The sequence below is a fragment of the Carcharhinus amblyrhynchos genome, unplaced genomic scaffold (assembly GCF_965287045.1).
Source record: "Carcharhinus amblyrhynchos unplaced genomic scaffold, sCarAmb.v2.hapA chromosome_1082, whole genome shotgun sequence".
In the NCBI taxonomy this organism is placed as follows: Eukaryota; Metazoa; Chordata; class Chondrichthyes; order Carcharhiniformes; family Carcharhinidae; genus Carcharhinus; species Carcharhinus amblyrhynchos.
The window spans coordinates 1-16,145 of NW_027650822.1; the positions used below are offsets into that span (position 1 = coordinate 1).

A 16,145-nucleotide genomic window follows, 5' to 3' on the forward strand; every position below is an offset into this window, starting at 1 on the left:
CTCTCTCCCCCCAACCCCTCGTGCTCTGCCTCTCTCTTCTGCCCCCCCACCTCGTGCTTCTGCCTCTCTCTTCTGGCCCCCCCCCGCTCTCGTCTCCTCCTCCCCCCCCCACCCCCCCCGCTCTCGTCTCCTCCTCCCCCCCAACCCCCCCGCTCCTCGTCTCCTCCTCCCCCCCACTCTCGTCTCCTCCTCCCCCCCACCCACCCCCGCTCTCGTCTCCTCCTCCCCCCCACCCCCCCCCGCTCTCGTCTCCTCCTCCCCCCCGCTCTCGTCTCCTCCTCCCCCCCCGCTCTCGTCTCCTCCTCCCTCCCGCTCTCGTCTCCTCCTCCCTCCCACCCCCCCGCTCTCGTCTCCTCCTCCCCCCCGCTCTCGTCTCCCTCCTCCCCCCCGCTCTCGTCTCCTCCTCCCCCCGCTCGTCTCCTCCTCCCCCCGCTCTCGTCTCCTCCTCCCCCCGCTCTCGTCTCCTCCTCCCCCCGCTCTCGTCTCCTCCTCCCCCCGCTCTCGTCTCCTCCTCCCCCCCACCCTCATCTCCTCCTCCTCCCCCCCACCCCTCGTCTCCTCCTCCCCCCCACCCCCCTGCTCTCGTCTCCTCCTCCCCCCCACCCCCCCGCTCTCGTCTCCTCCTCCCCCCCACCCCCCCGCTCTCGTCTCCCTCCTCCCCCCACCCCCCGCTCTCGTCTCCTCCTCCCCCCCACCCCCCCGCTCTCGTCTCCTCCTCCCCCCCACCCCCCGCTCTCTCTCCCCCCCCACCCCCCCGCTCTCGTCTCCTCCTCCCCCCCACCCCCCCGCTCTCGTCTCCTCCTCCCCCCCACCCCCCCGCTCTCCTCTCCTCCTCCCCCCACCCCCCCGCTCTCGTCTCCCCCCCACCCCCCGCTCTCGTCTCCCCCCCACCCCCCCCGCTCTCGTCTCCTCCTCCCCCCACCCCCCCGCTCTCGTCTCCTCCTCCCCCCACCCCCCCGCTCTCGTCTCCCCCCCACCCCCCCGCTCTCGTCTCCTCCTCCCCCCCACCCCCCCGCTCTCGTCTCCTCCTCCCCCCCACCCCCCGCTCTCCTCTCCTCCTCCCCCCCACCCCCCCGCTCTCCTCTCCTCCTCCCCCCCACCCCCCCGCTCTCGTCTCCTCCTCCCCCCCACCCCCCCGCTCTCGTCTCCTCCTCCCCCCCACCCCCCCCGCTCTCGTCTCCTCCTCCCCCCCACCCCCCGCTCTCGTCTTCTCCTCCTCCCCCCCCACCCCCCGCTCTCGTCTTCCCCCCCCCCCCAACCCCCTGCTCTGCCCATCTCTCTTTCTTCCTCGCTCTGTCCCTCTCTCGTTTCCCCCCTCCCTCCCTCGCTCTGCCCTCTCTCTCCTCCCCACTCCAGCATTCCCTCAAATCCCTCCTTTCTGAAGGGGAAATTCACAGAGGGGGAGACTGGGATTGGCTGGACAGATCTTTCACAGAGCCAGCACACTTACAGTGGGCCCAATGGCCTCCTCCTGTACTGGGTGGCCCTCTGAACCTGATTGTGTCCCAGTGTGTTAGTCGATAACTCTATCTGCCGTTTATGTATTAATGACTGCATGGGAAGCATTCTGACATCAGTCAATAATGAGCTGATCAATGATTAATTCCAGTTTAAACCCCCCCAGCTGCTTCCAGCGTCTGTCAGCCTGGGCTGGTGTCAGGGGACAGGTCGATGTCCCTGACTCTGTTTCTGTACAGATTCCAGCTACATGAGCCTGTTGGGAAAGGGAACTGCTCCCACAGTCTGACTGGGCAAGCAACAGCCATAGGGAAAGAGTGAGAGGGAATTGTGGGGGTATAGAGAGCGGGGGGCTAATGGGGAGAGAGAGAGAGCGGGGGCTAACGGGGAGAGAGAGAGCGGGGGGCTAACGGGGAGAGAGAGAGAGAGCAGGGGGCTAATGGGGAGAGAGAGAGAGAGCAGGGGGCTAACGGGGAGAGAGAGAGAGAGCAGGGGGCTAACGGGGAGAGAGAGAGCGGGGGGCTAACGGGGAGAGAGAGAGAGCGGGAGGCTAATGGGGAGAGAGAGAGAGAGCGGGGGCTAACGGGGGGGAGAGAGAGAGAGAGCAGGGGGCTAACGGAAAGAGATCGAGACCGGGGGCGATAACAGAGAGAGGGGGGGGAGAGAGAGAGAGAGCGTGGGGGGTGGGGGCTGACGGAGAGAGAGCGAGGGGGGGGGGGACTGATGGAGAGAGAGGCAGAGAGCGGGGGATAACGGAGAGAGGGAGACTGGGGCGGGGGGGGAATAACAGAGAGAGCGCAGGGGCGGGGGGGGTAATCGGGATGGAGAGAGAGAGCTGGGGGGAGGGGTGTAACGGATGGAGTGAGAGTGCAGGGGAGTAACGGAGAGAGAGACAGCGCAAGTAACGGAGGGAGAGAGAGCTGGGGGTTAACAGAAAGAGCAAGAGGGTAATGCAGAGAGAAGAGAGAGCGGAGGTAATGGAGAAACAGAGCAGGGGTGGGAGGGTAACAGAGAGAGAAAGAGAGCAGGGGGCTATAACAGAGAGAGAGATAGTGGGGGTACCAGGGAGAGAGACCAGGGGGTAGTGGAGAAAGAGACAGAGACCATAGGGAAGAGAGGGGGACAGAGAATAGACAGTGAGAGAATGAGACCAGGAATGAATGAGACGGACAGGGAGAGGTTGAAAAAGATTGAGTGAAAGAGAGGGGGGGAAAGAGGGGCTGAGAGGGGGAAAGGGAAGCAGAAAGAGGAAGGCTGAAAGAGATAGTGATTGAGGAAAAGAAATAGAGTGCAATAGAGAGGTTTAAGGAGTGATTGCAGGAGACAGGTAAAGAGGAGAGGGTCAGAGAGAGTGAGGTAGGGCAAGACAAAAACGGAGAGAACACAAGGAGTTAGTGAATGTCAGGGAAGGCTGAAAGAGGGAAAGGGAGGTTAGATGAGACAGAGAGAAACTTTATTCTTTCAGGGGATGTTGGGCATCGCTGAGCAAGTCCACATTTATTGCCCATCCCTAGTTGCCCCTTGTATGTAGAGCTTTGCTCAGGGCCATTTGAGAGGGCAGTTGAGAGTCACCCACATTGCTTTGTCTCTGGAGTCACATGTAGGCCAGACCAGGGTAAGGACAGCAGATTTCCTTCCCTAAAGAACATTAGTAAATCAGATGGGTTTTTCCAACAATTGCAACCACAGTCGCTGAGACTCTTTCTATTCCAGATTTTAGGAATTGGATTTAAATTCCACTTGCTGCTGGGGCAGATGGGAGAGACAGAGCAGGAGACTGAGAAGGCAGCAGGACAGAAATCACATCACACCCACTCACCTACATCCAGAATTTAATCTTGACCTGAGAAGCACTTGGATTAATAGTCAATCATAAAACAAAGCTGTAAACAGCACAATTCAAATCTATTCCATCACAGACACTTCAGCAGGGACCAGACACAACACAAGAGTGTTCACCGCCCCCACCTCCTCCCCAACCACCACACTCAAAACCAAGCGAGAGATCCCCCACTCAACTGAGCAAGAGATCCCCTCCCCAATGCACTCGAAACCGAGTGAGAAACACCCCTCCTGCACTCAGAACAGAGGGACCCTCCCCAGCCTGCTGAGAGAGAGGCGATGAGAGGGACCCTCACTCACTCTGTGGGCGATAAGGGGAGACCCGACCCTCGCCCGGTCCGACGGGGAGGGGGGGTTGGTGAGAGATCTGGGAGTGATCTGTTATGTCTGAGATTTATAGAAACACGCGGGTTTGGAAGCAGGATTGAAGGGGTCGGGGGGGAAGAGTTTCAGGATCTGGGGCACCCGTCAGTGAATTAACAAGAAGTTGTACATCCACAGCAGCTATCCATGAATAAACCACGCTGCAGTTCGAGAGGACACCCTTCAGTCAGCCCATTCTTGCATTTCTGAATTCCTTGACTCCTGGCCTGGGAGAGACATCGCAGACTTGGCCTCCTGTAAAAGTCGGACAGTCGATAAAGAGTCCGTGTCTGTCCGTCCGTCCGGAGACTGCAAACCCTACGGCTGGGTAATCCTGTCCCAGGGAGAACGCTCCGGCTCTGGGTTCAGTCTGGACAATGCTCTGGGAGCGAGAAGGCCGGGGAGACTCAGTTGGGGAGCTGTGTTCCTCGATTGGGCCGTGGGAAGCGATGAACTTTGACATGTTTGGACAGGTGATCGCTGCGTGCAAACCTCTTCTCGCACACCGAGCACTGATAGGGTTTAATCCCAGAGTGTGAACGCTTGTGTCGCGATAGCTCATCAGAACGAGAAAACCTGGGGGAGGACAGACACGGGACGGAGCATCAGAGCTGAGAATCTAAACACTTACACCCAGGCACGGGGGTACAAACCATCAGAGCCAGTGAGAAATTCAGAGCTGTTCCCACTCAAACACACACACACACACCATCCAGGACAAAGCAGCCCCGCTTGACTGACACGCTAACCACAAGCATCCACTCCCTCCGCCACTGACGCACAGTGATAGCCGTGTGTACCATCTACAAGATTGGTGGCACAGTGGACAGTGAAGAAAATTATCTCGGATTGCAACGGGGTCTTGATCAATTGGGCACAATAGGACATAGGTTTCAGGTGAGAGATACAAAAGGGTCCACAGACGCAATGGTTTCACACACAGGGTGGTGAGTGTCTGGAACAACTTGCCAGAGGTAGTAGTAGAGGCGGGTAGGGGCAGCACAGTGGGTTAGCACTGCTGCCTCACAATGCCAGAGACCCGGGTTCGATTCCCGGCTCGGGTCACTGTCTGTGTGGAGACTGCACATTCTCCCTGTGTCTGCGTGGGTTTCCTCCAGGTGCTCCGGTTTCCTCCCACAATCTGAAACTTGTGCTGGTTAGGGTGCATTGGCCGTGCTAAATTACCCTTCAGTGTAACCCAAACAGGAGTGTGGGGACTAGGGGATTTTCACAGTAACTTCACTACAGTGCTAATGTAAGCCTTACTTGTGACTAATAAATAAATTTTAACTTTTTAATTTTGTCTTTTTAAAAAGCAGTTACATGGGTACGATGGGTGTAGAGGGAAATGGGCCAAACGCGGGCAATTGGGATTAGCTTAGTGACAAAACAAGGGTGGCATGGACAAGTTGGGCCGAAGGGCCTGTTTCCATGCTGTAAAGCTGGATGACACTATGCACCACAGCAACTCACCAAACAAAGAACAAAGGATTCCAGCACAGAAACAGGCCCTTCGGCCCCTCCAAGCCCATGCTGATCATGATGCCCGAACTGAATTAAAAAAACCTTCTGCCCTTACTCAGTCCGTATCCCTCTATTCCCTCCCTATCCATGTCCCCATCCAGATGCCTCTTAAATGTTGCTAATGTTCCTGCTTCCACCCCTCCTCTGGCAGCGCGTTCCAGGCACCCACCACTCTCTGTGTGAGAAACTTCCCCCGCACATCTCCCTTAAACTTTCCCCCTCTCACCTTGAACCTGTGCCCCTGCCTGTATAACTGACACTTCCACCCTGGGGGAAAAGCTTCTGATTATCCACCCTGTCTGTGCCTCTCATCATTTTATAGACCAGGTCCCCCCTCAGCCTCCATCTTTCCAGTGGAAACAATCCGAGTTTATCTAACCTCTCCTCATAGCCAACACCCTCGAGACCAGGCAACATCCTGGTGAACCTTCTTTACCTTCTCTCCAAAGCTTCCATGTCCTTCTGGGAGACCAGAACTGCACGCAATGCTCCAAATGCAGCCTAACCAAGGTTTTATATAGCTGCAACATGATTTCCCAACTCCAGTCTCAGGCAGTTGGCTGTTTCTTATAGCTCTGACCACAGTGCTGTTCTGTGACTGTGTGATTGAGGTTAAACAGGGAGTAACAGCCTGAAATGATGGCCCACCCCTATATGTAGGGTAGGGTCTGGGTGGGATTGTGGTCGGTGCAGACTGGATGGGCCGAATGGCCTCCTTCAGCACTGTAGGGCTGTATGATTTCTATGATGGAACTGTGGCTGGGGTCAAAATCCCTCCCTAACAGCACCATGGGTGTACCTACACCCTGGGACTGCAGCAGGTTCAAGATGGCGGCTCACCCACCATCTCCTCGAGGGGGTAATCAGGGATGGGCAATGAATGCTGGGTCTAATCAATGATGGACACATCCCATGAAGTGACACACTAACACACTCATATTCACACACACACACGTACACAGATACAATCACACACACACACAGTGTATATACAATCACACAGACATATAAACATCACACCATAACACACTTAAACAGTGTCACAAAATGCATACACTCACTCGTGCACACACAAATACTCTCAATTAATTCCTCCTCCAGCCCTACCCTGCTCCCTATATCCCTAATCTCCTCCAGCTCAGAGATAGGGAGGGGCTGCAGGATGTTACAGAGATAGGGAGGTGTAGGGGCTGGAGGAGATTACAGGGATAGGGAGGGGGTGTAGGGGCTGGAGGAGGTTACAGGGATAGGGAGGGGGTGTAGGGGGCTGGAGGGGGTTACAGAGATAGGGAGGGGTGTGGGGACTGGAGGAGGTTACAGAGATAGGGGGTGTAGGGGGCTGGAGGGGGTTACAGAGATAGGGAGGGGTGTAGGGGGCTGGAGGAGGATACAGATAGGGAGGGGGTGTAAGGGGCTGGAGGGGGTGTAAGGGGCTGGAGGGGGTTACAGAGATAGGGAGGGGGTGTAGGGGGCTGGAGGGGGTTACAGAGATAGGGAGGGGGTGTAGGGGGCGGGAGGGGGTGTAGGGGGCGGGAGGGGGTTACAGAGATAGGGAGGGGGTGTAGGGGGCGGGAGGGGGTGTAGGGGGCGGGAGGGGGTTACAGAGATAGGGAGGGGGTGTAGGGACTGGAGGAGGTTACAGAGATAGGGAGGGGTGTAGGGGCTGGAGGAGGTTACAGAGATAGGGAGGGGGTGTAGGGGGCTGGTAGGTTTTGATGGATGTGCTGTATAAATGCCTCTCTCACTCACCTCCAGTCACAGCCGGGCCAGGTACAGGCGAAGGGTTTCTCTCCGGTGTGCCTCCTGTTATGGGCCTTCAGGTGGCTGCTCTTGCTGTACATCTTGGTGCAGCCGGGGTAGGAGCACCTGTGCACCTTGGCCACCTCGGTGACGGGGCAGGAGGTGGCGGCCGATTTGACCTGGGCCGGACCCTGGGCCGAGAGCTTGGCGGCAATACGGACAAACTGGCGGGGGGCGACGGAGGGGGCTACCTGGGGCACCAGGGTGTACGTCTGCCCCTGGACGCTGACCAGGAGCTGGGGGAGCAAGGCCTGGCCATCCCTGGCGCACTGCAGCTGCAGCAGGAGGCTGGAGGGTCTGGGGGAGGACGGCACCCCGTCCGGGGTCTGCAGATGCCTCTCCCGCTCCATCACCCCAGCACGCTGGAGAGAGCATCCTTCCCATGCCTCCTGGGGCCAGTGAGCAGTGGGCACTCCTTCACCTGTCAGCGCCAGGGTGGCTTTCTCCAGGAGGAATTCCTCAATCTCGTCCAGGGTGGGATTGAAGGGCCGCAGGGGGCAGGGGGTCCGATCGGGGAAGTCGGTGCCACGGTATTCCGAGCTCTCCTTCTGTGCAAACAGGTAATCGATGAAGCTCTCATCAGGAGCGCCTGCCTCGGATTCCGGGAAGCTGTGACTGGAACTGTCACTGTCACACTTCCAGAGCAGCGAGCGGGCAGATTCCGCAATCTGGGAACTCTGCTCAGGGCTGCGATCGTAAAACATCTGCTCACGGAGGGTACAACTCCAACTCAATCCCAGTGTAAAAGAGAGTCCGCACGGGTCACAGATCTGACAAAGAAAATAGAAATCCAATTAAAATCCAACTCAAACACTCCCAGGACAGGTACAGCACGGGGTTAGATACAGAGTAAAGCTCCCTCTACACTGTCCCCCCATCAAACACTCCCAGGACAGATACAGCACGGGGTTAGATACAGAGTAAAGCTCCCTCTACACTGTCCCCCCATCAAACACTCCCAGGACAGGTACAGCACGGGGTTAGATACAGAGTAAAGCTCCCTCTACACTGTCCCCCCATCAAACATTCCCAGGACAGGTACAGCACGGGGTTAGATACAGAGTAAAGCTCCCTCTACACTGTCCCCATCAAACACTCCCAGGACAGGTACAGCACGGGGTTAGATACAGAGTAAAGCTCCCTCTACACTGTCCCCCCATCAAACACTCCCAGGACAGGTACAGCACGGGGTTAGATACAGAGTAAAGCTTCCTCTACACTGTCCCCATCAAACACTCCCAGGACAGGTACAGCACGGGGTTAGATACAGAGTAAAGCTCCCTGTACACTGTCCCCGTCAGTGGATGTTGAGCGTGCGAATGGTGTTTTACCTGTGGTACAGTGCAGCGCTGTCCTGGGACAGGGGGAGCCGCCTCGATGCGCCCTGGTTTGTCGATGTGCTGTGAGGATGGGTGGCTGTAGCAAGCCGGAGCAGTCGAGAACCTTACAAAGATGAATGTTCGGATGGATTTTACACGCGCTGTGTTCTCTATTGGTTTCAGCTGCTCCCTCGGACTGGCGCTCCCCTCAGACCGGTGATCCCTCGGACCAGTGCTTCCTCGATCTGATGCTCCCTTAGTCCAACGCTCCCTTGGTCGGAGTCCTCAGTGCTGAGCGGAATAGCGGAATCCCTCAGCCTGTCACTGTGAAGCAGCCTCTCTTATTTATAAAGAGCCTGACCCCACTCCTGTGACACACAACAAAAACTGAAGCTACGTCAGGGCTCCGCTGAAGGTTCCAGTCTCTCATTGGAGCAGTGCCCCGGGAATGGTCAGCCCCCATCCCGCCATTGGTCCGGGATAGTTTGGGAGCCGTGCCAACATTGTTTGGCTCCCCGTTAATGTGCAATCCTTTCCACTCTGCGTAACTGAGCAAACAGCAGCTGGGTTCATCACAGTTTAATCTCACACACTGTCTAGCAAACAGAGGCTGCATTTCCATAGCGCCCTCCACCAGCCCCCAAAGCATTTCGCCATCTGTGGGGGGACCATGGTCACTGCTATGATGCAGCCAATATGTGCACAGCAAGATCTCACTAACAGCAACGTGACTGTTAGTTCACTTGTGATATCGATTCAGCCACAAATAATCATCCCAGGACATTGAGGAGAATTCCCCCCATTCTTCTTCCAATTGTATCACTTGGCACCGACCCTCCCACAGTACGGCACTCCCTCGGCACTGACCCTCCCACAGTGCGGCGCTCCCTCAGCACCGACCCTCCCACAGTGCGGTGCTCCCTCGGCACCGACCCTCCCACAGTGCGGCGCTCCCTCGGCACCGACCCTCCCACAGTGCGGCGCTCCCTCGGCACCGACCCTCCCACAGTGCGGCGCTCCCTCGGCACCGACCCTCCCACAGTGCGGCGCTCCCTCGGCACCGACCCTCCCACAGTGCGGCGCTCCCTCGGCACCGACCCTCCCACAGTGCGGCGCTCCCTCGGCACTGACCCTCCCACAGTGCGGCGCTCCCTCGGCACCGACCCACAGTGCGGCGCTCCCTCGGCACCGACCCACAGTGCGGCGCTCCCTCGGCACCGACCCTCCCACAGTGCGGCGCTCCCTCGGCACCGACCCTCCCACAGTGCGGCGCTCCCTCGGCACCGACCCTCCCACAGTGTGGCGTTCCCTCAGCACTGACCCTCCCACAGTGCAGTGCTCCCTCAGACTGACCCCCCCACAGTGCGGCGCTCCCTCAGACTGACCCCCCCACAGTGCGGCGCTCCCTCGGCACTGACCCTCCCACAGCGCGGTGCTCCCTCAGCACTGACCCTCCCACAGTGCGGCGCTCCCTCAGCACTGACCCTCCCACAGTGCGGCGCTCCCTCAGCACTGACCATCCCACAGTGCGGCGCTCCCTCAGCACTGACCATCCCACAGTGCGGCGCTCCCTCAGCACTGACCCTCCCACAGTGCAGCGCTCCCTCAGCACTGACCCTCCCACAGTGCGGCGCTCCCTCAGCACTGACCATCCCACAGTGCAGCGCTCCCTCAGCACTGACCATCCCACAGTGCGGCGCTCCCTCAGCACTGACCCTCCCACAGTGCAGCGCTCCCTCAGCACTGACCCTCCCGTAGTCCAATGCTTTCTGAGAGGGGGAGAAAGTAGAACTGTACCCCAGGGGTAGTACCCCAGTCAGTCTTACTGTCCCGGGGAGAGAATGGAACTGTACCCCAGTCAGTCTTACTGTCCTGGGGAGAGAATGGGACTGTACCCCAGTCAGTCTTACTGTCCCGGGGAGAGAATGGAACTGTACCCCTTTGAGTCTCAGTGTCCCGGGGGAGAGGGGCTGACGAGATTTGAAGATTTGCAGAGAACATAAACAAGGTAGCGAATCCTTTGATAACACCAGCTGCAGGAGATGCAGAAAGCAGAGAGAGAGAGATAAGGCACTGTTATTGCATACTCGAGTGCGTCAACCCTCGGACACAGCAGTTTGAAAACACGGGGCACTGAACTCCAGGCCAATTCACTATCTTCAGACACCACACTGAGCTCTCAATCTCTCCTACACTGGTAGAATTGGTAAATATTGGCAAGCGGACAGAGCAAGAGAGAGGGGAACAGAGAGGGGGAGACAGACAGACAGAGAGACAGACAGAGAGAGACAGACAGAGAGAGAACAAGCAAGAGAGAGTCAGAGATAAACAGAGACAGAGCGAGACAGACAAAGAGAAAAATAGAGATAAAGAGAGAGACCAAGAGACAGAGATAAAGAAAGACAGAGAAAGAGACACAGAGAGACAAAGGGACAGACAAAGAGTGCAATAATCCTGCTCCACAACTGGCCCCCTCCATACACTGATTTATCAAGTGGGTGGAGGGAGTAGGGTGATGATTGGAGACCCCTGGGCACAGGGTGAAATGGGGAGGGGTGCTGAGAACTATCCTAAAGGCAGAGATGGGGAGGAATTTCTTCTCTCGGAGGGGAGTGAGTGTGTGGAATTCTTTCCCACAGAGGCCTGTAGAGGCTGGGTTGTTCAGTATGTTCAAGGCTGAGACAGACAGATCTTTCATCAGTAAAGGAATGAACGGTTATGGGGATAAGGAGGGAAAGCGGGCGCTGAGGATTATCACATCAGATCAGTCATTGAATGGCAGAGCAGACACGATGGGCTGAATGGCCTACTTGTGTTCCTATGTCATAAGGTCTTACCTGGGCTACTGAGGGGGGCTTTACAGAGAGTGCTGCTGGAATTGAATTGGTGTGAGGGGATCTGGGATGTGAAGAATGGGTGCGGAGGGGAATGAAATCCAAAGATTCACAACGCTCAGAGTTAAGACATTTCTCTGAATCCTGGTCTGAAGTGGCTAACCCGTTATTTTGAAATTGTATCCCCTGATTCAGACTTCCCCAGCCAAGAGTAACCATCTTCACTGCACCTAGCCTGTCTATTCCTTGAAGTATTCTGTATGTCTCAATGAGATCACCTCCCATTCTATGAGGCTCCAGAGAATACGGACCCAGTTCGATAGAATCCCTGCAGAAAGAGGCCATTCAGCTCATCAAGTCTGCAACGACTCTCTGACAAGAGCATCTTAGTCAGGCCCACCCCCCCAGATTATCCCTGTAACCCCACACACATTTACTGCACAAATCCACCTAAACTGCACATCTTTGCACACTAAGGAACAATTTAGCATGGCCAATCCACCTAACCCGCACATCTTTGGACACTAAGGAACAATTTAGCATGGCCAATCCACCTAACCTGCACATTTTCAACATTGCCCAGGGTAAATTCCTCCTTAGTGTCCAAAGATGTGTAGGTTAGGTGGATTGGCTATGCTAAATTACCCCTTGGTGTCAGGGGTCTAGCAGGATAAATACATGCAGTTACATGAATAGGATGGGATTGTGGTCAGTGCAGACTCGATGGGCTGAATGGCCACCTGCTGCACTGTAGAAATTCTATGTTGCCACCACTGGGGAAGCTGAGCTCTTCCACAGTGGCACAGTGGGTTAGCACTGCTGCCTCACAGCGCCAGGGGCCTGAGTTCAATTCCCGGGCTTGGGTCACTGTCTGTGTGGAGTTTGCACTTTCTCCCCATGTCTGCGTGGGTTTCCTCCGGGTGCTCCGGTTTCCTCCTACAGTCTGAAAGACGTGCTGGTTAGGGTGCATTGGCCGTGCTAAATTCTCCCTCAGTGTTATCCCAACAGGAGTGTGGCAACTAGGGGAATTTCACAATAGCTTCATTGCAGTGTTAATGTAATTCTTACTTGTGACTAATACAATAAACTTCCAGAAGGTTCTGAGGTGTCCATACCCTGTGGGGGATGGGGGGCGGTGGGTTGGCAGCTCCTAGTGCTCCCTCACCTTGAGGATGAGCCCCTCCCTGGCAGTGGTATCTCCTTGTTTCCCTCCTCCACTGTCTGTTCAATGGAATCTCCCCCCACCCCCCTATTTCACAGTGGAATCTCCCATTCCCCCCCCCTCTCCGGTTGAATGATCTCTTCTAACGCTCTCAATCCAAGATGGCGGTCAAATCGGCCGTTGCGAACGGCGGTAATCGGTTGCAGTTGTATCCTTATCTCAGCCACGATCCCGCGCCAGACTGTTAACCGGAGATTGTGAAGCGAGTTGTGGGACAGGTGAAAATGTAGCCGAGGCGGGAGGAGGAGGAGGAGGAAGAAGAACGGAGACTGCGAGCGCCCAGCTTTGCTCTCAGAAGCTGAATGCGCATGCACGGCCAGGCCGCGGAATGCTGGGAGTTGGAGGCTCAGCGGCACTCTGCGAGTGCGTAGTGGTCCTCGGCATGCCGGGAGTTGAAGGCGTGGGTGCGCGGCCTGGATTGCGCATGCACGGCCAGCGCGCGGCTATTAGGAGTTGGAGGCTCACCGGTAGTGTGAGCATGCGTATTCGGCCTCAGCATTGCCGGGAGTTGGCATGAGCGCACTGCCTGGACTGCGCATGGCCGGTCAATCTGCCGGGAGTTGAAGGCGTGTTGCTATTGCGTGTGCGCGATGAGTCAGCGGCACGCCGGGAATTGTAGTCCACTCCCATGGCCGGCGTGACTGGGAGGTGTTGGCAGGCTTCCATCGCGCATGCCCCCTCAGCCACAGCATGCTGGTAGTTGTAGTTCCCACTCGCCACAGAGCTGAGGGCGGGGGACAGGGTAGGTGCTCTGTACGCGACACCAGCAATGCCTAGTTATGGTTTTTAAGCTGATTTTACTCCAATCCACAGAATATAACTCTTGGTGTTTAACACTTAAACTTCTAATCCTCCAGCAGAGGTAGTGGGAATGACTCCTACCTACAATCATAGAATCCCGATAGTGCAGGAGGCCATTTGGCCCATGAAGTCTCCACCAACTCCCCTTTTTTTTACATCCTATTCAGGCCCAATCCCCGTAACCCTATGCATTTACTCTGCTACCCCCCTCTAACCTAACTGGACACTTAAGGGGCAATTTACCATGGCCAATCCACCTAATTTGCACATCTTTGGACATTAAAGGGCAGTTTAGCAGGCTGATCCATCAAACCTACACATCTTTAGACACTAAGGGGCAATTTAGCATGGCCAGTACACCCAACCTGAACATCTTTGGACACTAGGGGGCAATTTAGCATGGCCAATCCCCCTAACCTACACTTTGGAGTGTGGGAAGAAAGCAGAGGAAACCCACGCAGACACAGGGAGAATGTGCAGTCTCCATACAGACAGTGACCCTAACCGGGAATTGAACCCAGTTCCGTGGCACTGTGAGGCAGCAGTGCTAACCAACGTGCCTGTCATAGGGATGCTGGGGTGCGTGTCTGCTGCTGGAGCCTGCATCCCCTTTTGCACATTGCTCCTTAACCCAGAGCTCCCAGTGATTTGAGCGTGCCCTTTCCCTCGGCGCTGGAGGCACAGATCGCTCTGGGGTCACTCGTTCCTGACGCAGAGCCACGAAAAGGAGGGATCAGCAAGCTGCTAACTCTGCAAGACTGCGAACTGCGGGTGTAAGTGTCGGCATTTATCTCTCTCAAGCCTGGGATTGGTGCGGAGGTGGGGAGATTTATCCACAGGTGGTACCTGGGATGTGCAGGATAGGGTGGGGGAGGTGTTTGGTACAACTGGTGAGACTGGGAGAAGCTAGGGCTCTTCTTAGAGCAGAGATGTGGATCAAATTTCAATCAAGGCATTCACGATCATGAGGGGTGAGGGGTTCAATTTAGTAAATGAGAAAGTGCTTCCCAGTGGCAGGAGAGTGGGTAACCAAGGCGGGGTAGAAGATTTATTCATTGATGGAATAGTGAGGACTGAAGAACAACAAATTGTAACCCTGATAAAAGTGAGAAGTAACAAGGTAAGGGAGAGTACAATGAATAGCAGGATGCTGGGAGGCTCAGAGATACCTTGGGGCGTATTCCCAAAGATCCCTGAAGGCAGCAGGACAGGGGGGATAAGGTAGTTAAGAAGTCTCATACCCCTAGGTTAATAGAGGCTAGAATATACGAGAGGTTGTGATGTAGCTGTATAAAACACTGGTTAGAATTACAGCTGGAGCACTGTGTGCAGCTCTGGTCTCCACACTATAGGAAGGATGTGATTGCACTGGAGGGGGTGCAGAGGAGTTTCACCAGGATGCCGACTGGGCTGGAGCATCTCAGCGATGGAGAGGGGCACTGGTTAGACTGGGGCTGTTTTCCTCAAACCGGAGAAGGCTGAGGGAGGGGGGGAGGGAGGGGGGGAGGGGGGGAGGGGGGGAGGGAGGGGGGGAGGGGGGGGGGAACCTGATCGAGGTGTACAGAATAATGAAGGACAGAGAGAGGGTGGATAGGATGAAACTTTTCCCCTGAGTAGAGGAGTCAGAGATTTAAGGTAAGGAGCAGGAGGTTTCTGACTCAGAGAGGGGTAGGAATATGGAACTCACTGTCTGAAAGGGTGGGACAGACAGGAACCCTCACAATATTTAGACAAGTTTGAAATGATGCAGGTGACAGTGTGTGCGCTGGAGAATGGGATTGGGATAGATAAGGGCTTGAGGGGCCAGGGCAGACATGATGAGCAGAAGGGCCTCTCCTGTAATGAGCAGGAGTTGTGTGGAGTGGTATTCTAGTTGAACCTGTTCCCTATTTCTCCTCTGTGTGTCTGCAGGCACTGGGAGGCTGACGAAGCTCGCATCCTCCGTGTTTCTGTCTCGTCCTTCCTCGATCATCTGGCACTTGTCCTGGAGACCATGGACAGATTCGGTCCCCCACTGCCCAGGTAGCTCATGCAGGGCCATGGAGCAGAGAGGACTCGCCCCCCCATGCAGGAGAGAGATGTCCCCCCCACTGCAGAACAGAGACCTCCCACCACAGAAGAAAGAGACCCTACTACAGAAGGGAGAACCCCCCCCCCCCCCCCCCCCGCAACTGCAGAACAGAAAGAGACCCCCCCCCCGGGCCAAAACAAAAATGGGAAAGGTACAGACGGCAGTAGGGGATGACATTTAATAAACATTTTGTAAATGCCCTGGCTCAGGTGACCCATTGTCACTGGACACGGACACACTCCTGGATCAGCTCAAGACTGGAACCCAGAACCTTCCCTCGAGATCCTGACCGGAGAGGTGCACACGCACTGCAACTGCCACCTGTTGCACCCAGGTCACTGTGACAACCTCAGGTACCCCTCACCCAGTGGCACCAGGGTGGGGAAAAAGAGACAGACTTCATAGCTGGGGCACATGATGTGAAACCCAGAATCCGTTTGTAAATATGACTCAGTGGGATTGAACTCAGGTTAAAATAAATGAAGTGTGGAGATTCCCCACTCTTCACTTCCTCTTTCTTTTACACTTGAAACCAGTTCAGCTCTGTCCTTTGATTTGTCACATGTAAACAAAATACTGTTTCTTGCTCACTATATGAAGCATACTGTACATAGAAGGAAATGAGAGTGCTGGAGGTAGTGTTACAGTCATAGCTAGGGTGTAGAGAAAGATCAATTTAAGTAGATCAATTCAAAAGGCTGACAGCAGCAGGGAAGCTGTTCTCGAGTCGGTCGGTATGTGACCTCAGACTTTTGTATCTTTTTCCTGGTGGAAGAGAGAATGTCCAGGGCGTGAGATCCTCGATTAGCTGGAAATGTAGACAGTCAACAAACAGGAGCTTGGTTTGCGTGAGGGACTGGGCTTCATTCACACCATTTTGTAGTTTCTTGTGATCTTAGGCTGTGATACAA

General features: G+C 55.8%; 2 protein-coding genes across 2 annotated transcripts; one reads left to right on the forward strand and one right to left on the reverse strand.

The window, feature by feature from the left end:
- Positions 1–2,370: 2,370 nt before the first annotated feature.
- Positions 2,371–9,149, reverse strand: LOC145340505 (Krueppel-like factor 15). Its single transcript, XM_080184974.1, has 3 exons — positions 8,319–9,149; positions 6,937–7,757; positions 2,371–4,239 (listed from the first exon to the last, which is right to left on the reverse strand). Exons 2-3 carry the CDS (start codon positions 7,689–7,691, stop codon positions 4,071–4,073), a joined length of 924 nt encoding a protein of 307 aa, XP_080041100.1. The 5' UTR covers positions 7,692–7,757; positions 8,319–9,149; the 3' UTR covers positions 2,371–4,070.
- A 3,290-nt stretch (positions 9,150–12,439) lies between these two features.
- lage3 (L antigen family member 3) lies at positions 12,440–15,284 on the forward strand. The gene is made up of 3 exons (XM_080184976.1): positions 12,440–12,510; positions 13,808–13,936; positions 15,075–15,284. Exons 1-3 carry the CDS (start codon positions 12,464–12,466, stop codon positions 15,187–15,189), a joined length of 291 nt encoding a protein of 96 aa, XP_080041102.1. The 5' UTR covers positions 12,440–12,463; the 3' UTR covers positions 15,190–15,284.
- Positions 15,285–16,145: the final 861 nt, after the last annotated feature.

Bases quoted from the DNA above. Each gene is read 5' to 3' on its own strand.
- LOC145340505 (XM_080184974.1), bottom strand. From the start codon at position 7,691: ATGTTTTACGATCGCAGCCCTGAGCAGAGTTCCCAGATTGCGGAATCT. The intron at 4,240-6,936 runs GTGAGTGAGAGA...GTCCTCCCCCAG, and splicing joins TGGCCCGGCTGTGACTGGAG to GTTTTCTCGTTCTGATGAGC.
- lage3 (XM_080184976.1), top strand. From the start codon at position 12,464: ATGGCGGTCAAATCGGCCGTTGCGAACGGCGGTAATCGGTTGCAGTT. The intron at 12,511-13,807 runs GTATCCTTATCT...CAGAGCTCCCAG, and splicing joins GGCGGTAATCGGTTGCAGTT to TGATTTGAGCGTGCCCTTTC. The intron at 13,937-15,074 runs GTAAGTGTCGGC...GTGTGTCTGCAG, and splicing joins CAAGACTGCGAACTGCGGGT to GCACTGGGAGGCTGACGAAG.